Source organism: Schistocerca americana, chromosome 2 (assembly GCF_021461395.2).
Source record: "Schistocerca americana isolate TAMUIC-IGC-003095 chromosome 2, iqSchAmer2.1, whole genome shotgun sequence".
Classification (NCBI taxonomy): domain Eukaryota; kingdom Metazoa; phylum Arthropoda; class Insecta; order Orthoptera; family Acrididae; genus Schistocerca; species Schistocerca americana.
In genome coordinates this window covers 471,833,993-471,858,123 of record NC_060120.1, presented here as the reverse complement: position 1 = coordinate 471,858,123, position 24,131 = coordinate 471,833,993, and the positions used below count along the sequence as shown (strand labels likewise).

The window sequence follows — 24,131 nt, the reverse complement described above, 5'->3', positions numbered from 1 at the left end:
ATATATCTTGCAGATACTGTCCAAGAAAACACTGCCTACTTGCACTTTCCAATATTTGTCGTAAATAATTCAAAAGATTATTGGTGTAACCTAAAAAGTAATTAAATAATGAAAAATCATTCTATCCCATTGCCTCATTGCAGAAGTATTTTACATTATTATTGTAACATTAGGGGACTTACTTTTGTTTTGGAATGAATAGTTAAAAATTGCAACAGTTGAATTTTTTACCAATAATTGACTCTTGGTACAACTCAGTAGACATGCTCAGTGAACACATGACTCAAAACAAAGGAACTGGATGATGCAGTACATGTAGTGGCAATAAAACAGTGTTCTCAGATATGATTTGTTCCTAGGGAAATCCATTGTAGCCAACTTCAGCAGTTTAGTGGTGACATGGTAGTCATGAATTAGCAACTTCAGTATTTCTTTTACAGTAATGTTTTTTTCACACTTCCTATTATTTCTACAAACTGATTCTTTTTGTGTGAGATAATGGAATATTTATAATAATATTGTAAATTTTTCAGAGGTATCTATGAGGGGCACTACATTGAATAAATTATAATGTCCATGCTTGGATTTTCTTTAAAATAAATTATTTACTATTTTTTCTGAGATGTAGATGATGGTTATTCACTACTAGAAGCACAACTATAAAAATATAAACCTTCCTCTTTAACTTAAAAAAAATTCAGGGTTCCACTGTAGGAACTACTGCATTTTTAAATTATAAAGGAACTTGTCTATGAAAGCCTAAATTCCTGAATCTATACAACTTCTTTTTATCATAAGTGAAAAAGTAATTGACCTGAAACATTTACATTTTGGAAATGTGAATATATCTAGGTAAATTTACACTACCCAAAATTTCGAGTATTTGTGTGATGAAGGGTGTCATTTCCTAAAATTTCTGGATGATTTCACATAGAATGACCCCTTCCAAATCCTGTTTAGGTGCAGGCTATGCTGCATGATACTCCCAACAGGCACCAGAGCAAAATGGGTAAAGGTGACTCCATCGGGGCCTTTATTGATCTGAAATTAATTCACCTCATAGGTTCATTAAGGTGTGGCTGATTGTGACTCTGCAACAGCTCAGTGAAGTGTATGTTGGTGCCACTAGTCAGGGAAGCTATCTTGTTCGGGTCACCGCCTATCCCTGTCCAAACTGTTTCGTGCCCCGCCCACTATTAGTACAGGGTCCTCTTATGAAAAATTCTGATGTAACATCCCTAAGCCCTCCATCACTTGACTTGGCTCCACATTTGGTTTGAACACTGGTACGCAGCCTCTAAACTTTCCTGTAACTGAGGCCTTACACCTCATCCGTGGCCACTATGTAGCAATGGCAATTTCTTCTTCCTAACGCTTCGCACATTCTCAGATTTCCTGACATCAGTTGAAGCGTGCTGGACATTTTCTGCTGTTGTAATAACACGTGTACACTGTGAATGATCTGAATACTAGTTAGGCAATATAAAACATAGTTTCATTATTTTACAGGTATTCCATACCTCAGACAGGATGAAGAGAAAAGACTGAGGGAGAAATTAGAGGAAAAACACAAAGCTAGTAGTTCGGCAAAGAATTGCAGCAATGGTGATGCAAATGATGTAATTCCAGTACCTGCAGATAAAGCGGAATTCATAGAAGATATGTGGTTAGTTAAATTAATTTTTATTTAGCTGAAAATAGAATATACAGAGTAGTACTATACAAACAGAATTATGGTGTGACATCAATAAGTGGAGAAACTGTCGTGAATACTCAATCCAATTTCGGAGAAATGACGTTTTCCTGTTCAGTAAATTATATTATTAATTTGGATTATAGTTATAGATTTCAGCAGTAGACTTCTTTGAGCCATTGGGCTCACTAAGGAAGAATCCATCATGGCTACAGTTAAACTTAAAAGTTTCAACTTTTGTCCTGATCTTACTGCAGTTAGTCTCAAAATGACACCATTATATTTACCTCCTCATCAACCACTGCCGTGTTTCCAGCTCTCTGTCCAGGCAGCAGTAGTGCAGCTGCAGACTAGAATTTTGCCATCTTCTTCTTAAAATATTATTGCCTTGTTTCAATTTACATCCACATACTTTTATTGTACTAAAAATCATTGAGTCTTGTACCACAAATGTTAAAATGAATCACGTATTATGTTCATGCATTACTCAGCAAGGTGAAGTGATAATCTGACCATAATGGGAACTAACTTGGCCACATGACTAGAAACAGTCACGTTGCAATTCAAAGTAGCATGTGCTGTTATCTTGCAGCATGAGCATGAAAAGTGATCATGAAAGTGATTGTGGAAAATACCTGTGCAGAAAGCCGTGACAACTTGCTGTTGGCACCATTGTTTTACTGGCAGTGAAGACGAGAAAGGTGTGATAGTACCAAAAGACCGCCACAGAAGATAAAAGTAAATGTTTGCAAGCAAAATTTAAGTAAATGAATGGTGTGAAAACTATTCAGAAAGGAGTATTATACTGAATGGAGCAGGATTTGAGTACATGTCCCAAAACAGAACAAGTAAAACGTGAGTTTCTGCGATATTGATAATCCAAAGAAAGCTGTCTTTGCAAAAACTTCTTGAACTAGACTTCCAGGCAAGCAGAGAAACTGCTCCATCTCTGTAATGTCACTCTAAACCATATCTGAATGAATGAGTCATTATAAGTGAACAAGAGAACATACTTATAAAAAGAGTTTAGTAATTAGATATTGTACAAGAAATAAAGCAAAAAAAGTTAAAGTGACCAGTGGTTTATTTGTGTTTCATACGTACTTCACTGTGAATAATTGTTGTAAAGTGACAATGTTCAGCAAGTATTTTGAAACAATAGTGCCAGGCAGTGTTTCATTGTTATGAATACAGATTTTTGTTTTGTGGTCACTTCCCCTCTGTGACTCCTCATGAACTAACATGTAAAAGTGGCTGGGTGGGGTGGGGGGATGGTACTACATAGAGACATCTACATCCATACTCCGCAAGCCACCTGACGGTGTGTGGCGGAGGGTACTTTGAGTACGTCTATTGCTTTTCCATTCTATTCCAGTCTTGTATTGTTCGTGGAAAGAAAGATTGTCGGTATGCCTCTGTGTGGTCCATAATCTCTGTGTTTTTGTCCTCATGGTCTCTTAGTAAGATATACGTAGGAGGGAGCAATACACTGCTTCACTCCTCGGTGAGTCTTCCACTGGAGTTTATCTATCATCTCTGTAAAGCTTTTGCGATTACTAAATGATCCTGTAATGAGGCGCGCGGCTCTCCATTGGATCTTCTCTATCTCTTCTATCAACCCTATCTGGTACGGATCCCACACCGGTGAGCAGTATTCAAGCAGTGGGCGAACAAGTGTACTGTAACCTACTTCCTTTGTTTTCGGATTGCATTTCTTTAGGATTCTTCCAATGAATCTGTCTGGCATCTGCTTTACCGAAGATAAACTTTATATGGTCATTCCATTTTAAATCACTCCTAATGCCTACTCCCAGATAATTTATGGAATTAACTGCGTCCAGTTGCTGACCTGCTATATTGTAGCTAAATGATAAAGGATATTTCTTTCTTTGCATTCACAGCACATTACACTTGTCTACATTGAGATTCAGTTGCCATTCCCTGCACCATGTGTCAATTCTTTGCAGATCCTCCTGCATTTCAGTACAATTTTCCATTGTTACAACCTCTTGATATACTACAGCATCATCCGCAAAAAGCCTCAGTGAACTTCCGATGTCATCCACAAGGTCATTTATGTATATTGTGAATAGCAACAGTCCTAAAACACTCCCCTGCAGCACACCTGAAATCAATCTTACTTCGGAAGACTTCTCTCCATTGAGAATGACATTCTGCGTTCTGTTATCTAGGAACTGTTCAATCCAATCACACAATTGGTCTGATAGTCCATATGCTCTTACTTTGTTCAATAAACAACTGTGGGGAACTGTATCAAACACCTTGCGGAAGTCAAGAAGCACGGCATCTACCTGGGAACCCGTGTCTATGGCCCTCTGAGTCTCGTGGACGAATAGTACGAGCTGGGTTTCACACAATTGTCATTTTTGAAACCCATGCTAATTCCTACAGAGTAGATTTCTAGTTTCCAGAAAAGTCATTATACTCTAACATAATACGCGTTCCAAAATTCTACAACTGATCGACGTTACAGATATAGGTCTATAGTTCTGCACATCTGTTCGACGTCCCTTCTTGAAAACGGGGATGACCTGTGCCCTTTTCCAATCCTTTGGAACGCTACGATCTTCTAGCGACCTATGGTACATCGCTGCAAGAAGAGTGGCAAGTTCCTTCGCGTACTCTGTTTAAAATCAAACTGGTATCCCATCAGGTCCAGAGGCCTTTCCTCTTTTGAGCGATTTTAATTGATCTATTTCGATGTCTACCATTTCGTCATATGTGCGACAGTCTAGAGAAGGAAATACAGTGCAGTCTTCCTCTGTGGATCAGCTTTGGAAAAAGACATTTACTATTTCGGCCTTTAGTCTGTCATCCTCCGTTTCAGTACCATTTTGGTCACAGAGTGCCTGGATATTTTGTTTTGATCCACCTACCGCTTTGACATAAGACCAAAATTTCTTAGGATTTTCTGCCAAGTCAGTGCATAGAACTTTACTTTCGAATTCATTGAACGCCTCTCGCATAGCCCTCCTCACACTACATTTCGCTTCGCGTAAATTTTGTTTGTCTGCAAGGCAGTTTTGCTGTGAAGTTCCCTTAGCTTGTGCAGCGGTTTTCTAACTAGGTTGTTGTACCACGGTGGCTCTTTTCCATCTCTTATCATCTTGCTTGGCACATACTCATGTAATGCATATTGTACAATGGTTTTGAACTTTGTCCACAATGAAGACCAAGCTTTTCTAATTAATTAAAAGCAGTTTCTCCACTTCATTTTACTGACAAAATTTTGTCAGAAAATGGTTCCCTCTCTACTGCCACCATAACTTCTAGACCTATGAAACTAGTCCGGAATCTTGAAAATAAGAAGAGCCATAGTCACAATATCTCGAGCATCTTGCTCTCTAAACCAGGAAAATAATGGTTGATGATTTTGCTGTTATTTAATAAACATCATGTGTCACCTTGCCTTATGCTAGTCTTTCGATGCGATGCTGCTTCTGTGACCTGTGCTTTAGTAGGTGCTTTCATGTTCAGCTAGCTTTCATTCGGTCTCAATAGGCAGAGTGGACCTCCTTCCAGACCTCTCTCTCAGAAAAAAATTGAAGTGGTTGCTGGAAATTGAACTGGGACTACGTAGTCAGTTTGCTTTTGCTGTTGTGTTATTAGCTTTGTGTGTTGTGATGTTAGAAGACTTGAAAGGCTATGTATCATGCCAAAAAAGTGTGAAGACTGCTGAAGGAGAGACACTTTGATGCCAAGAAAACTGAAAAATATAACAAAATCACTCTTCAAGGATTTGAACATAGTGTCCACACTGAAACAGCAAATGACAAATGAACAGAGGCCACTGGGGAAAACGTCAACATCACTGGGCGAGGCAGTTTTATGGAAACTGAGCAGCTAAGGCAAGATGTATGGTACATTTTGTTTCTCTTCTTGTTCTAAGTGGGCACTTGATTCAGAGGTGAGTAAAGATGTGTGGTGTGTGACAGTGCTCCTCCTGTAAGACTACCAGAGTGTATGCTGCTGCTACTTCCTTGCCCTGCTTATCAGGCTACACGTGATGGTGCTACCGCTGTGACCGGATAACCAGTTCACCTTGTGAGGTGATAGCTATTCTTCTTCTGAAAAATGAAATTTATTATGTACATGAATTAAAATTCTGTTGTATTATAGACAACATTCTACTTGGTCTTGACAGCATGTGTTGCTTGGTACAGTCTATCTGTCTTAAGTGAGAAGTGATCTTGGAAGGGTGGAAAAGCATTTCTGTGGGAGAATGCTTCAGTTACTTGTACAGGCATGATATGAAACTGTTTCCTGTCTTGCATTGTAGTTTTGGTACCCAGTAAGAGTGTTAATTAGTTAAGTGAGCTGAAAGACAAAACTTCCACATCACAATAAAATGGCCATAATGCAATGAAAAGATATTTTCATAGTTGAGAGTGTTAGTCAGTCATAACATAGTCAGTCCTCATACTAAAGAGGAACACTGAAAGAAATCTTATGTAATGTTGAGAGTGTTAATCAAAGGACTGCAATGTATAGCAGTATGAGAAAGGAACATAAAAATAAAATACATGATTTGTTGGAATCAGGGAAGAACTTAAATGATTTTGACTATAGACCTTCTTTTGTGGATGTTTGAGAAATAGATCATCCAGCAAACGAGGCACGATTTCCATCCTATTCAAAAATAATACCATCATTTTGTAAATGTTTGTATGTGGTAAAACAGAAGATTTATTTTCCCTTATAGAAGGATGATTTGCAAAAGACACAGTGTGGAATGAAGTTTCAAAAATCTACCTCTTAATTACTATTTGTCCAGTTCTATGAAAAATGCTGGCTGCTTAAAGCCTTTTCTCAGTAGTGTTGCTGCATATGCTGAAACCCCCATCAAAATTTGTGTACTGATTTTCCAGTTGTAAGCAGAATAGGTTGACATCATTGGGACAATTGTTTTCTTCTATCACTTTATGTAAAAATAGTCTGCCCCGATAGTTGAGTGGTCAGTGTGACTGATTGCCGTCCTACGGGCCCGGGTTCGATTCCCGGCTGTTGTGTTGTCTTCTTCATCATTTCATCCCCATCCGGCACGCAGGTCACCCAGTGTGGCATCAGATGTAATAAGATCTGCACCAAGGCGGCCGGACCTGCCCTGCAAAGGGCCTCCCAGCCAATGACACCAAATGCTCATTTCCATTTTTCCATGTAAAAATAAAACCATTTAACTTTCAGTGACTACTCAACTGATATTTTCTATTGTAAGAAAAGGTACTAAATCCTTTGAATTAAATGACCTGTAGCTTTTATGTTGAAAATCCAACCAGACTCTTCCCATACCAGACTCTTCCCATACCAGACTCTTCCCATACCTGACTCTTCCCATACCTGACTCTCCCCATACCTGACTCTCCCCATACCTGACTCTCCCCATACCTGACTCTCCCCATACCTGACTCTTCCCATACCTGACTCTCCCCATACCTGACTCTCCCCATACCTGACTCTCCCCATACCTGACTCTCCCCATACCTGACTCTCCCCATACCAGACTCTTCCCATCCAGTTAGGAGGTGAATGTGATTGTGATTGTACATACTTTCAGATGGACAGGCACTGCATCCCAATTTGTAGTAATTGCCTAAATATTATGATTTTCATTCATCTTTTAGCCTAATTGACTCTTCAGCACACACGCACGCACACACACACACACACACACACACACACACACACACACACACACACAGTATCGGAAAAAATATTGATTGTTAGTGTATTTGTTTCAGTTTCTGTTGAGTTGTTTCATTGTGACTAGTGATGTAAGAAAAAGTTTTATGAATTTATGAAATGTGTGTGTTGAAGATATTTGTATTGATTGTTGTAGCACCCGTATAAAAAATTTCCTATCTGAGGAGGGGAAAGAGGAGCTTACCCTAGAGGGCTGTAATGGTTTTGTACGAAAGTTGATGTACCAGGAAGTCTCAGAGCGCTTCCGTGGAGTGCGACTGGAGACACGCAAAGCTGCTGGTGGTGACAGAATACTGGTTGCTTCAAGACTCGGGACAAATGAAGAAGAGCAGCAAAGACTAAAAGATTTACAACTAGCAGAAATTCAAGATCTTGATTCTGCCGTTGGATTTAGTCATGTTATCCGCATGCTTTCTCAGTCGGTGCGTCAACATTCCATAAGTAAACAGCTGCTGTCCATATGATGAAATATTAATTTATACATGGTGTATTACTTATTAACTCACTAGAGTTATTTGTTTGTTAAATTTATTTCCTCCTAAATGATTAGTTACAGCAAATACTGTTTTATTTAAGAGACGTGTTTGGAAGCATTGAGGTTATAACTTCGGAAAAAATTGCATTCCTTTCTTATTTATTTATTTTTAAAATTGTAAAGATACAATTTTTTTGATATCCTATCATTTTTGAATTCCAAATTTAAAGAAAAATTATAAACTCTTTGTTCTTAAATAATGTTGTTAGGTATGTCAGGGCAAAAGAATGGGAAGAAAGTACTTTTATCATTCATCTAATGGAATTGGTAACTTTGCACCAGCTACAAGACACCCAATGGACAAACACTACACAAATAAATATTCTGAGTTTGTTTCTTTTAAGAAGTGGTGTTTTCTTAGGGTGGTTGAAGGACAGATCACTTGATGTTGATTAATATAATGTTTGGTATAGTCAGTTAGTGTGCGTAGCATTTTGATATCATTTAGGAAATAACTGAATATACCACTATCAAATATGTAAATAAACTGCAACTAGAAACTTCCTGGCAGATGAAAACTGCGTGCTGGATGCAGAATCGAACCTGGAACCTTTGCCTGACACAGACAAGTACTGTACCGATTTAGCTACCGAATTATGACTCACAAGCTGTCATTACACATTTACTTCCACTCAGGCTATGTCTAAGCCATGTCTCCACAGTATCCTTTCTCCATGGAGTGCTAGTCCAGCAATTTATCCAGGAAAACTTTTGTGAACAGTCTCTTTGGGTTTGTTGCCAGATCCTAAAATCAGCATTACTCGAAATATCGGTGATCTATCTGTCCACCATTTCGAGGAGAACCCTGCTGCTGCTGCTGAAAGCTGTTGCTGAATTTGCAAATTGTTATCCCATGTAGGTCTCCATACTGTACACGGTGCATGTGCCACCCACCACATTTGCTACCCTCGAAGACAGGGTTGGTGATGCCACACATAGTAGAACACGAAAAACAATAATATTGTCATGTAGAAGAAGGTGTAATTAGATTAATGACAAACACTTCACTCAACGAAGGTTTATTTAGCACTTGCATGTACAAGAGGGCTGAATGAACAGCCTCTGGCCAGAACATGTACAGTATGTATACAGCTACAGAACATCCCACTACAATGATTCTTGACATTTGTGGACACTTCTAGAATGTACTCGAACTGAATATAGAAATTAAAATTGAGAGTCCAGGTGAGTTTTGAATTCAAGAGCCTCCATGCAACAGTTTAGTATCATAACCACTACACCATGGTGCTACTCAGCTTCTTCTGCGACGTTGCTCCCTCCTTAAAAGAACAGTGTCTCAGTGTTACATCGCCCTAGTCTGGGAACGAGTCATCGGTCCTGCACACTCCATCTCCTGATGACTGATTCTCACCCTGGCGGTGATCTTCTTAGAACTTCTTTTGTCACTACACTTTTCGTCACCTTTCCGCTAGTTTCCTGTCGTTGAAGCTTCGAATTTACCCTGGGTTGCAGGATCCTTATAGGGCTTCATTTGAAGGATGTGGACCGTATCTCTGATCTTTCATCGTCTTGTGTCGGGATTGAAGTCTTTAACTTCATTAGTAACATCAGACAACTGTTGACAACCTTATAAGGTCCAAAGTTGCGTCTGAGGAGCTTCTCTGAGAGACCAACCTTCTGAACAGGAGTGAAGGTCCAGACGAGGTCACCAGCCTGGTAGACAACAGGACAGTGGCTCGCGTCATACTTTCGGTGATAGTTTTCTTGAGTCTGCAGCGTGCAGAGTCGAGGTAACTGCCGAGCTCGAACTTCCTCAGCTCTGGTTAACACCTGGCTGATGTAGTCATCGTCTACGTCATCAGGATGTAACGGAAACACAGTGTCCACCATCGTAGTCTCCTCACGCCCATGCACCAGGAAAAATGAAGTAAATCCTGTGACATTTTGGTCGGCGGTGTTGTAGGCAAACGTCACGAAAGGTAGCACCTCGTCCCAGTTGCTCTGCTCAACATTGAGAAACATTGATAGCATGTCGGCCAAGGTCTTATTAATGCATTCAGTAAACCCGTTTGTTTGCGGATAGTACGCAGTCGTCATGTGATGAGTAATGTTGCATGATGGTTTATCTCTGTCACAACATTCGATTGAAATTTTTCCCTAAGTCCGTAATTAAAGACCTTGGGGAACCGTGTTTTAATACAATGTCTTCCATGATGAATTTGGCTGCCTCGGATGCTTTGGTTGTTTTCACGGCTTTTGTAATGGCATAGCGTGTCAGATGATCAGTGCAAACAACAATCCATCTATTGCCACTAGCAGATGTTGGAAATCATCTGAGGAGGTCAATCCCGACATGCTGGAAAGGTGTTTCAGCTGGTGGAATTGGTACGAGTCAGCCAGGTGGTTTCTGAGGAACTGCCTTTCTCCTCTGGCACTCTCGACAGTGTGACACATAGTGATGGACACTCCTAAATAAACCTGGCCAGAAAAATCTCTTGCGGATTCCATCATATGTCGTAATAAATCCTAAATGTCCAGCCTCAGGTGTGTTATGGAATTTCTGTAGAACATCTAAGTGCATGTGTTTAGGAATCACTGGTAGCCACCTCTTTCCAAACGGATCAAAGTTTTTCTTGCAAAGTAATCCATTAACTACCTTAAATTGTCCTTTCACATCCTCTGACTGATTTAAGGCAAGCATAACTTGAGATATCTTGATGTTCTCCTCCTGCTCAGCAGAGAGACATCCTGGAGTGCAGTGGGACAGTCACTATATTCATCAAAGTCTTGATGGTCTTGCACAGGGTTTATTGAGATATTTGGCATCTTGGTGTTTACTTCCACTTTTGTCCACTATTTTAACGTCATACTCTTGGTGATGTAGTGCCCACCTGGTGAGTCGTCCCGTTGGATCCTTAAGACCTGTCAACCAACAAAGTGAATGATTGTCTGTAACAACTGTGAATGGCCTTTCATAGAGATACTGTCAAAATTTGCACATGGCTCAGATCACAGCAAGACATACTCTTTCTGTAGTTAAGTAGTTTCTCTCTGCTTTTGTAAGTCAAGGTGTATATGACCCGGGAGATCTGGTAAAAACTCAAAAATTTTTTCATCCGGGAGAAAGCTGGGAATTTTTTACAATTCTGGGAATTTTTCATTGTTTTAGTTTTCAGTGAAATACTCTAACAAAGAATACTACTGTATCCCACTTCTGCAGAATAATACTGCAGTAACAAAACAGGAATGAGAGAAAAAAAACGAAAATAAAACGTAAGTCAGAAAGGAAATGCGCCATATACAACAACAAAACACAGTGCTCACACCAAGCGTCAAAGTGTGTCATAGGCTTTAGGAAGACTATACAATGCTTCGTAACAACAAATTGCCTCCGATGAGCATGACGTGACAGCTGTTTACACAAGATTCGTTTTAATGCAAGATCTTTTAATGTTTTACACGTATGAACATACGGGCTTCCTGTGTCATCGTAGCTGCGCAAGCGCAGTGATGCTTGTTATCTGGCACTCTGCAACTGCTGAAGCGAGCCTATTTCTAACAGGAGACGGGAAAATATTGCGAATGGTGGTTTGAAAAGTGTTACTTCCAAAGTAAATTTCCTTTTATGCAAGATGAATTATATGTGAGAATGTACGACGAATTTCTTAAATCACTCTTTGGGGACAACCATCTAGAAAAATTTCAAGCTCAGAAGATCAGACATTTACGTCTTTATTAAAAATTTTACTGGCATATTTGTGTTGTGTATCTTAAAGTGTAACACTTGCAAAAAAGATCAACATTATATGTCGAAGCTTAGTTTCTCTTGCAGCTTATTAATCTTGTAGACCAATATTATATGTGAAAGCTCTGCTTTTCTTGTAGCAACAATATGTATATTAATTTAAACCATTAACTTTTCTTATTTGTGTGTTCAAGCTACTTAAGAGTGATCCTGCTATTTGCTGATTACATTACATGTCCTACGCTGTCATCAGCTGGCGAAATCACGTGACATGAGCTGTGACTGGCTTACAAAAGCACGTCGCAATCTCAATTTCAATGCTTCAGAAAGTAACATGCGGTGTTTGGTGGAATTCGATTTATACCTTCGTAACACCAAAATATGCAGCGTACATTTTGCTGCACATCAAAGATCTTTCCAAAATGTGTTTTTTCTCCTCCTGAGTTTCATTTTCTAAAGTGCTGGAAAATTCTACGTCAGTGTAGAAAACCATAAACCATCAAAGGATTGATAAGTTTTACAATGCCGAGGAAAAGTATACTGTCACTTAACACGGAAAAAGTGCTTTTCACCCGGTAGAAAGTGTATTTTCAACCGGGAAACCCGGGAATTTTTTTTCTTGTCCATGTATACAACCTGTTTTGTCCTAGAAGCATAGGCTATAACCTTCTGTTTTCCATCCGAAATTTGCACCAGAACACCACCGATCCCTATCTGTTTGTTGTTCTGTAGGTGCTCTCTCTCATCATACAGACCAAGTACAGGGTTAGTTGTCAGAGCTTTTCGCAGCACATCGAAAGAATTTTGTTGAGCACCACCCCAGATAACAAATCTTGGAGTGGCTTGGCTTTCATAAAACATCGGTAATAAGAACAAAACCCAAGGAAGCTTTTCACATCTCTAATACTTTTTGGAATAGGAAATTCCATTATATATCTCGCCTTTTCTGGGTCTGGCCACACACCTTCGTTTAACACAAGGTGTCCAAGTATCTTAATTTCTTTTGCTCAAAAGAGAGACTTTCTTGGATTAAGTTTCAGTCCACCTTGTCGGAGACACTTAAGAATGGCCCTCAATCTTTTTACATGTTCATCAAATGTGTCTGAGAACACTACAATGTCATCTAAATAACAAGACACATCGTCCACTTCAGGTGACTTAGAAGATTATACATCATCCGATCAAAGGTTGCTGGTGCATTTTCTCATGATCAGCCTCATCTACTTAGATTTGCCAGTATCCCGAGTACATGTCCATGGTTGAGAAAAACCTAGCCCCCTTCAGACAATCTGGTGTATTGTCAATTCGTGGAAGAGGGTAAATGTTCTTTTTAGTTATCTTATTAAGCTTCCTGTAATAAACTAAAAAGCGCCAGCTGCCATCCTTTTTCCTGATGAGAACTGCTGGTGACGACCATGGGCTCTACGATGGCTGAATGATGCATTTATGACATTTTCTCTATCTCGTCACGAATTATTCAACATTCCGTTGCTGACACACAGTATGCTCTCTGGCTTATTGGTTGATGGTCTCCAGTGCTAATCAGGTGCTTCACCGTCAGTTTGTCTAATTTGCTCTTCACCAGTGGATTGAAGCATTCAGAGAACTCTTGAAGTAGTTTCTTCTGTTGTTCCTTGGTAATATCTGGTGAGAGTCGAGCTATAAGATCGTGTCTCGTAGTGATAGTGCTAATTTTGCCCACAGACTTGGCATGGGAGATTTCTATGATGCTCAGCTGTTCTTCAATTAACAGCTCAGCGTTTGCTACGCACATGCGTCTTGGTGGAAGAATCTGTGGTTCTCGGCAACAGTCTTCGTAGCACTGATTGCATAAATGACCACTTCATCCAGTACACAGTCTGCACACACAGTATCTCATATCTCGTCTAGCATAACCTTTGATCGACCACAATCTATAATTGCCTGAGAAGCTTTCAAAATGTCCCACCCGAGAATGACGTCATGACTTCACTCATGTAAGATGATGAATTCTAAGGGCTGTGTATGGCCACTGATACCCACATGAATGACACATCTTCCTGTAGGTTTTACATATTTTCCATTAGCCACCTTCAGCAGAGATGTTTTGTTGTCAACAAATATTTTTTTTTTGCAACTGGCGGTGGTATTTCTCCGAAATGACTGAATATGATGCTCCAGAGTCCACAAGAGCTTGGGCTGGTCAACCATCCATGAGGATATTGACATAGTTTCCTATCATTTTTATAGTGTTTGACAGCGGAGGATTTTTCTCTTGGTGGCCTCACCTCCAGGGAACGTCACACCCTTTAGTTTTCCAGGTTGCGGCGGCTAGGTGACCAGCTGGAGCTTTTAAACGGTGATGGAGACCTTGAACGGCGTCTTGGGAAGTGTCCTATCCAGCGGCTAGCTTGTGCGGCGATGGTGACCTACATTGTCCTGCACCTGCATCGTGTTCATCTTCGTCGTTGTGGAGTTGGCGTCGGCTAAGATCGGTCTGCTGTCTTCTGGCACGGGCATCATCAAATACCCGCCGCCTTTCTCGACAATAGCGCACCACATGTCCCTGTCATCCACAATGGAGACATACTGGTTGGTTATCCTGGGTCCTCCAGACGTCCGTCTTCCTTGGTGACCAAACAGGTTCCTCATGTGGCATTGTAGGAACATAAGTCCATCTGCGTCTCTACTTTTTCACCGTTTTAAAGAGAAAGGAAGGACAAGAGATTGAGTTCAATGTCTGAAGGACAAGAGATTGAGTTCAGTGTCTGATGGACAAGAGATTGAGTTCAATGTCTATTCCACTTTCTCCCTTATGAACTCTTGAAGCATCTCAGCTTTTTGCTCACCGTGCAATCCAAGTGCCGTCTGAACTTTCTCTCTCACTATCTGACGAAAAACACTTATGAAATCAGTTGCTTCCTCCATCACAGATATTGATAAGACTTTTGGAAGCCATTCAAACTTCTTGCATGTAATCCTTGTTAGATGCATTGTCTCAATATACTGGCACCATTTCATGAAGTCTTCTGCTGTCGAAAGCACCTTCAGAAGTAGGGCTTGGTACATGTCCTCAGCAACACCATTCATGAGATGTGCAACCTTATCTTCCTCCTTCATTCTAAGATTCACTATTTTACACAGCTCCAAGATGTGTTGAATGTAGGATGCTGTAGTTTCTCCTGGACACTGTGCTCTGCACTTTAATTTATCTTCAGCCTTGCACTTCTGTTGTGTGTCGCTGAAATACTTGTGCAGTTCTGCTTGGAATACTTCCCAGCTTGTGAACTTCTCATTGTTCTCATACCATTTGCTTGGCAGTGCCCTCCAAGTAGAAAAATACGTTAGCCAAACACACAGTGTCATCCCATTTTTTAAATTTGGCTATACGCTCTTATACCTTCAGCCACTTTTTTGGATCTTGGCCATCGTTGCCAGAGAACACGAAAGGATGTCTCATGTGGTGGCACACAGTAGTTGTCATCGTAACATGCTCTTTTTCTTCTGTCACCGATATATTACGATCTGTTGAATATGCCTAGAACTCGGGTTTCTCGCTACGTAAATGGCGGCTCTGTCATGGCCTGATGGGAGCCACTGTGTCGTCGATAATGTGCGCTATCACAAGTTCCAATACCCAGCGCCTCCACCGGAATAATATAATGTAGAAGAAGGTTTATTCAGCACTTGCACATACAAGAGCACGGAGCGAACTGCCTCCAGCCAGAACACATACACTTATATATACAGCTACAGAACATTCCATTATAATGATTCTTGACATTTGTGGATACTTCTAGAATGTACTCGAACCAAATATAGAAATTATAGAAAATTGTACAGTCTGGGTGAGTTTTGAACTCGCGACCCTTCATGCAACAGGTTAGTATCATAACCACTACACCACAGTGATACCTGGTCTCTTCTGCGACAATATATCATACCCAAAGATTATTTTCAGGCAATGTTTTCATTTTTTTATTTCATTTTATATGTCCTGTAGAAGCAAATTGAGGAGCAACTCTCAAAGGTCATGGAACTTGTCAGTACATTAAATTACAACATAAAGTAGTAACAGATAAAATAAAATGTTTATGAATCCAAAAAAGACAAACTATAAGTTTAAGTAAATGCAATCAACAATATTAAACAGGAATCAGCTTAATTTTTTGAGGAACTCCTCAACGGAATAGGAGGAGTGAGCTATGAGGAAACTGCAGTTTCGATTTGAGAGTGTGTGGATTACTGCTAAGATCTTTGAATTCTTGTGATAGCTTATTGAAAATGGTTGCAGCATTATACTGCACACCTTTCCGCACAAGAGTCAAGGAAGTGCTATCCAAATGCAGATTGGCTTTCCGCATAGTATTAACTAAGTGAAAGTTGCTAATTCTTTGGAATAAGCTGATCTTGTTAACAAGAAATAACAATTAAGAATATATACAGAGGGATCCAAAAAAATGTATCCATAGTTGAAAAGTCCGTAACTGCGAACTAATTGATGGAGTTGTCTCATTTTTGATGAAAGTGTAGCTTAAAGTCCAACTTAAAGATATCACTGTAGGTGTTCGAAATAGTCACCATTAACATCCACACACAAATGATGCCGCTGAACTGCAGCACGAACTACTGACTGCAATGTGTTCAGTTGGATATTTGCACAGGAATGTGCGATGGATTCTCGTACTTCCCAGTGTGCGTGGCTTTTGTTGATAAACGACGTCCTTTAGTGTTCCCCACAGGCAAAAGTCCAGAGGAGTTAGGTCTGGGGAACTTGGTGGATACTTCACAGCACCTCTACGGCCTATCCATCTTCCTGGTAGATTTACGTTGAGATACGCCCTAACACGATTTTGGTAGTGGGCTGAGGCACCCTCTTGTTGCAAGTAAACTCTTCCGTCTCCATACTAGTCTCAGATGGCAGGTAAAATGGATGTCTGAAGCTTCTGAAGGTACACCTCACCGGTAACTGTGTCGTCAAAGAAGAATGGCCCAATCGAGCCCCGGTAAGACAACCCACACGACACATTTACTCCTGGCACATTCACGGCTTTGTCTACATGGACGTTCGGATTTTCGGCGGCCCAGTAAATGCAATTGTGGCGATTTACTGTACCATTGGGTTTGAACTGTGCCTCATCAGACCACGCAATCGTCTCTGCAAACTTTACTTTGTTAGTAAACCACTTGCAGTACTCCATTCTATGATCTGGGTCATCCTCGTTCGTTGCGTGTAGCAATCGTGGGATGTAGCACTTCCACTTTTGCTGTCTTCAAATTTCGCCGAACACTTGAGCGACTCACTCCAGTCTCACGGGCACACTGTCTCACAGACTTCTGTGATGAGCGAGTGAATTGCTGTAACACACGACGGGAGTTAGCTGGACTTGTTACTGTTATACGTCGTCCAAATTGTTGTTTGTGTACATCTTTATCACAGCCTTCAGCTTCAAATTTGTCTGGAATGCGACGAATTGTTAAACGTGTAGGTGGCTCTGTTTGATACTCATTGCCATTGCTGTTGAACCTCATTTATGTTTTCGTACTTAAAATACCACTTCAAAACTGACTTCCTTTCGGCGAATGTAAGCCTTGCGCCAGCCATGTTTATTTTAGTAACTAGGTGCAACTGAGAACAAAACACTGACTATCTGGCGACTGTCATCTGTCAAAACAGAACAATGCAATACAATGCTTGTGTGGCGATTGCCGGAACTACAAACTATTACACTACCAAAGATGAGACAACTCCATCAATTAGTTTGCCAGTTACGGACTTTTAAACAGTGGATACATTTATTGAGAGGCCAATGTCAGAATACCCAGACTAATGAACAGGGATCGACAACAGGTTCATGAACTTAAACCACTAATTGCCCGAACTTCCCATTTCTGAGCCAAAAATATCCTTTGAGAATGGAAAGAGTTACCCCAAAATGCAATACCATACATCATAAGCGAATGAAAATAACCAAAGTAGACTACTTTTTGTGTCGAACTATCACTTACTTCAGATACTGTTCGAATACTAAAAATGGCAGCATTAAGTCTTTGAACAAGATTCTGAATGTGGGCTACCCATGACAGTGTACGGTCTATCTGAACACCTAGAAATTTGAAGTGTTCAGTTTCACTAATCAAATGCCCATTCTGTGAAATTAAAACGTTGAATTTTGTTGAAGTTATAAACTGTAAAAACTGAGTCTTACTATGATTTAGTGTTACTTTATTTTCTACAAGCCATGAATTAATGTGAAACAATGCCAGTGTTGCACACATCATCCTTTACTACCAAGCTAGTGTCATCAGTAAACAGAAATCTAGTACTGGAGGGCATATCATTTATATAAATAAGGAACAGGAGTGGCCCCAGCACAGATGCCTGGAGCATCCCCCATTTGACCGTGCCCCACACAGACCTCACCTCATACCCATTTACAACACTGTGGGTATTGATCTTCTGCTGTCTGTTGTTAAAGTAAGAAGTGAACCAAGTGTGAGCTACTCCTCGGATTCCTTAATGGTTCAACTTCCGGAGCATAAATTTTTTTTTTTTTTTTTTTTTTTTTTTTTTGTTATTAACGCAATCAAATGCCTTAGTTAAACCTAAAAAGATTGTAGTGTTTTAAACCTTTTGTTTAATCCATCCAGTACCTCACAGAGAAATGAGAATATAGCATTTTCATTTGTTAAACCACTTCTAAAACCCAACTGTGCATTTGATGGCAAATTCTGTGAAATACACAGCCTTTTCAATAACTTTAGCAAACACAGGTGGCAAAAAAGAAGTCTAAAATTGTATACATTATCCCTTTCTCCCTTTTTATAAAGTGGTTTTACTATTTGAGTGCTTTAATCATTCAGGAAACTGATCATTCTTAAAGGGAAAATTACAAATATGGCTAAGTACAGGGCTAACATGTGCAACACAGTACTTTAATATTCTTATATCCATGAGAGTCTTTAGTTTTCAGTGATTTAATTATTGACCCAATGTCCCCCTTGTCAGTGTCACAGAGGAGTATTTCAGACATCAGTCTCGGAAAGGCATCTTCTGAGGGAGTTATACGATTCTCTGTAGAAACTAAGTTTGTGTTTATTTCCCCAGCAATGCTCAGAAAGTGATTGTTAAGTGCTACACGTATATCTGAAATATTTTTACTACAAACTGACTTCATACTGTCGATCTAATGCTGCTGACCAGACACTTCCTTCACTGATGTGGGATAGTACAGTGTTCCATGTCCTGCTAAGAGGAAAATCTTTCTCTTTCTTAACCAAATTGTTATAGCCACTGTTTCAGAAAACAGGAAGCATCACAGTCCTGTCATATTTCATCCTGTGTCTCTTAATGAAGTGATGTCCTGCTCCAGCCAATTTTTCAAGCTGTTGTAGCCTCGTGTGTGTACCACACACCTGACCTGAAATATGTGAAGTGAAAGACTGATGTAAGCCTTCTCACATTGACACGGTATTGTTATATGCCAAATCATCTTTAATAGAGTCAAGTAGTGCCCTAATCTTTGAATGTGGTCGGAACACACACTTAAGGTTAAACTCCTTAAAATTCTTCCAGTCTTAAATAATATGCCTCCAGTATGCCCCAAGAAATAAGGCTACAGATCTGTGCTCTCCATGCACCTCTGGGGAGGGGGATTGCAAACTCCAATGCTGAATAAAATAAATTTGCTTGTCATTGTATCAGTTTTCCTTAAACACAGCAATTAAATGTGCAGGTTCCTGGGGTAAGTTGTCCACATCGGATATGGCATATGCTCTACTTTCCAGAGTCCCAAGGACGCCATTGCATGGGTACGATGGTTTCAACTCATAGCATGCAGATACCAATTGGTGTGTGTCAGATTTCTGTGAACACTATGTCCCAGGGTACCATTGTTTTTTTGTGAACCGTAAGGCCCAAAGATTAAACCCTCTCATCTCACTCGACCTCTATAATAAATTTAATGCTGGAACGAAAACAGTTAAAGTGTTCCAAAAATCTGTTGAGAGCCATGAGGCCATTCTGTCTGTCTTCAGCCCAGCATTAAATTTATCATGGAGTTTGAGAGTGTTGAGAGGCTTCCATTTTTGGACGTTGTGGTTTACAAAAAACATGGTGGTATCCTGGGACACAGTTTTCACCAAAAGCTGACAAGCACCAGTTGATATCTGCATACTAAGAGCTGCTGTCCACTGTCCCAGTGCAGTGGCGTCCTTAAGACTGATGAAAACAGCTTAATGCAGAATCTTGCACATTTGATGGGCATATTTAAGAAAAAAGGATATACCGAGAAGCAGATTCATCAGAGTATGGAGTTCAGACCATCCCTGGAGGTGTATATATGTGGCCTTTATTGTTTGGTGCAGGGGACATACCATTTAAGACTGGTAGAATTTTAAGCAGTTTTAACATTAAGAATGTGTTCTGTCTATCTTCCAAGATTAGGACACAACTTGGCTCAGTCACAGATGATTTGGGACTTAAGAAGCATGGCACATATAAAACTCTGTGTCAGTATGAGAAGGCTTACATCAGCTGTTCGATTTGCACAGTTGTGGGCAGGTGTGTGGTACATTACCATCACATGAAGCTACAGCCCCCTGAAAAAGTGGCGATAGCAGAACATTGCTTGAATGAGGGACATGGAATGAAATTTGAAGAGACTTTAATACTCCCAGTTTTTTGGAACAGTGTTTATAAAGAGACAGTTGAAATGAAGGTGGCAGACAATTTGTTTAGTAGAGACAATGATTTTCCTCTTAGCAGGATGTGGAATCCTGTACTATACTGCATCAAAAAACAATGTTCTTCGATGTGGCCAGCGTGCATCATGTCTGAGAATAATCTCTGAGTGTGATATATTGTTGCTGATAGTGTTCTACTGTGGTGGCATCAGCAGTCAAGTCTTGGAGGGCAGCAAATGAGGAGGGGGGGGGGAGGGGGGGGGCAAATGCGCTGTGTACTATATGGAGGCCTATAAAGGATGGTGGCAGTTTGCGGCCTTGGCATCAGTTTTCAATGGTACTCAGCAGCAGCAGCAGTGTTCACCTGAAGATTGTGGACAATGGATCACCAGAATATTGAGTCATGTTGATTTTAGGATCCACTAAACTGTCTAGAATTATTATGCCGGGAAAGCTCATGAAGTCACAACTTCTGTGTGGTTTAGAAAGTAGGAGAGGAGGTACTAGCAGAAGTAAAGCTGTGAGGATGGGTGGTGAGTCATGCTTGGATAGCTCGGTCACTAGAGTACTTGCCCACAAAAGGCAAAGGTGCCAGATTCTAATCCTGGTCCAGCACACCTCTTTAATCTGCCAGGGAGTTTAAAGTCAGTGCACACTCCATTGCAGAGTGAAAAGTCATTTGGGAAATTGCAACTTCTTCATAAGATTAGTAGAAAAAGTAGTCAAAAGGTAAAAGGAAGGTACCAGTTATTGTCTGTGTCATAATTTTACAATATGTGTTACTATTCAGAGCCATAGTGCAATAACATGGAGTAAGTTACAGTTACTGCAATATATGCATCCATGCATAAGATTCCTTGAGTTGATGAATCCCCTGCCATTATAATTTCTATCATATACACCATTGACTTACTTCTTTATGTGTTAATGGAATTCTATTAACCACATGAGTAACATAGTTATTTAAAGTTGTATTAGGTAACTACAGGGACGTGAACCATTCATGACCAGTGCTCTTCACTTGAGTTATTCAGCCATGACTCATCACTGGCCCTCACAGCTTTATTTCTGTCAGTACATCCCTCTAATTTTCAGATGTCACAGAAGCTCTCCTGCATATCTTGCTGGACTAGTACTCCTGGGAGAATGTATATTGTGGAGAAAAGCATTAGCCACCGTCTAGGGGTTATTTCTAAAATGAATCTTTCATTGTGCAGCTTAATGTGCACAGTTTAAAATTTCCTAAAATGTATTCTGCTGAGCGTCTGTGAAGTTTGAAAAGTAGAGCAGAGGCACTGATAGAACTGATGCTGTGAGTGCAGATCGTAAGTTGATCCAGAATTGCTATAGGCAATTGCATTGTCCATGAAAGGCGAGGTTTTTGGTTGTGAGTTCTGGTTTTGTTAGATTTTTACAGGTTTTGTTTTTCAGTCCTTTTTGGACCTAGAATTGTCCTGGAATGTAATTGCCTTTCAGATCGAGGAATACTTTATTGTGTAAAAGGTGTAAAGTCATGCCGCAGTTTGAATTGAATGTTAAATTGTAGGTCCTCACGTACTTGCTGGTATCAGGCAGTTCATAGTGCAGAATAATTCCATCCAAGTGTAAAATCCCAGTTAATGTGGCTGCTTGACATCAGGTTAATGATCACTTTTCTTTACAGATGGTGAAAAGATAAATTTTCAGCAACTGTTTTAAAGGGGGGGGGGGGGAGAGGAGTAGTTTAATGTACATGAAATATTTTTACATTTACATACATAACCCACCAAGACTGTGTACCAGTACGTGATGGGGTCATTTAGTGCTATTACTTGGTATATTCTTTCCTGTTACACTCGTAACAAATGTAAAATGGTTGCCTGTGATCCTTTGAACTAGCTGTAACCTTTTTTACCTTCTCATTACAGTTCTTATGTGGGATGTATGCTGGAGGCAGTATAATTATTATACTGTCTACAGCAAATGTTTGTTCTCATAATTTTCTCAGTAATGTTGTGCACGAAAAAAGTCATCTTCTCTCAATTTATCTAGTCTGAATTACTTAGATATTTTACTTTAATACATCCTGGTAGGGATCCCAAACAAGCAAATAGTATTCAATAATGGGTTGCACAAGTGTTCCCTACTTTACTTTATAGATGAACTTCACTTTCCCAGAATTTTTCAACTAAACCAAAGACAACCATTTGCTTTCATTGCAAAAGGTCTTATATGTTTGTTCCATTTCCTGTTATTTTGTATCTTCAGATCATTAATACTTTATTCAAACACTGCAGGAATGTTTCTTCTTAATTGTATGAGGTGTATTCCAAAACTAAGGTCTGGTGACCTATATTTAGCTGATGGTTGGTCTGAATGAAGTTTCACCCATGCAGCAATGTCTACCGACTGTTTAGGAAACTACTGCAGTGTTTTTTGATTTGTTAGTAATTTGCCAGTTGGTGGGAGCAGATCGCAATGGCAGCGACAGTCATAGATCTTGCCAGTTGTGAAGTGCTGAAGTGTGCAGTGTATTATATTTTTACTGGCAAAAGGATCTTCAGCTGCTCAAATCCACCATGAACTCTGCCTAATGTATAAACCTGAAATAATGAGTGACAAACAAGTCTGAAAATGGTTTTGAGAATTTCAAAATGGCTGCACAAATGTTTACCATGACCAATGGAGTGGCAGACCCAGTATTCAGGCAAATGATATTGTTGATCAACTACACCAAAAACTTCTAAATGATCGGTAGTTGACTATTAGTGGTCTGGCTAATGAATTTGAAAATGTTGCTCGGCCCTCAGTTTACAGGATTGTCACTGAGTAGCTTGTATGCCACAAATTGTGTGTGAGATTTGTTCCAAAGACTGGTTTGATGCAGCTCTCCAAACTACTGTATCATGTGCGAGCCTCTTCCTGTCCAAATAACTACTGCAGCCTACATCCTTCTGCATCTAGCTACTGCATTCATCTCGTATCGTCGTCCTGTATGATTTTTGCCTCCCACGCATCCCTCCAGTACTGATCACAAATAGCAAAGAAAGCATAGTGCATGACAGTTTTTGAAGTACTGTAGACAAGGTGGAGATGATTTGTTTTCCCACATTTTTGTGGGCAACGAGACACGGATATGGTACACCAGCACAGAATCGAAACAAAGCTCAATGCAGTGTTGCCATTCGAGTTTGCCCAAACCAAAAAAGTTGAAACAACCTCCATTCTCAAATCAAAAAATAATGGCTACCTTTTTTTGGAATGAAAAGGACATCCTTTTGATTGATTGATTTTCATGGATCGTTATTCAACAATTACACCTGATGTATACTGTGAAACATCAACCAAACTGAGATGCGTGATCCAAAATTGACACTGTGGGTAATTGTCATCTGGTATAATCATCCTTCATGACAACACACCCCTGCACACCACCTCAAAAAGCAAGGAGAAGATTCAAGATTTTCATTACGATCTTTTTGAACACTCTCTGTAAAGTCCGAAGTGACTATTTCTTGTCGTTACGTGTGAAAAAGTGGCTGGGTGGACAATGATTTCGAAACGACTTGCATTACCATCTGCTTCAATTCCCAGGTGGCAGACTTGTGTGCAGAGAGGTTAAAGAAGCTGGTGCAGCATTATGGAAAGTGTGTAGATATGATCACCAATTATGTGGAAAAGTAAAGCAGAGACGTAGTAAAATATTACTGTAAATAAAAACTTTTCTCATGAGCTTATTTTTCTTTATGACCAAATCAACCTTAGTATTGACATATGGCTTGTATTAACTTACATTTATTCGAGTTCTACACAAGCCACCATTTATTACACCA

General features: G+C 39.9%; 1 protein-coding gene across 2 annotated transcripts in view; it reads left to right on the top strand.

Annotated features, from left to right (window-relative positions):
• LOC124596582 (poly(A)-specific ribonuclease PARN-like) overlaps positions 1 to 24,131 on the top strand; it is a 305,688-nt gene that overhangs the window by 54,809 nt on the left and 226,748 nt on the right. For both annotated transcript variants that reach the window (XM_047135773.1, XM_047135772.1), the window contains exons 4-5: positions 1,510 to 1,666; positions 7,551 to 7,836. In XM_047135773.1, coding sequence (XP_046991729.1) covers positions 1,510 to 1,666; positions 7,551 to 7,836 — 443 coding nt within the window. The remainder of the gene's footprint in view (positions 1 to 1,509; positions 1,667 to 7,550; positions 7,837 to 24,131) is intronic.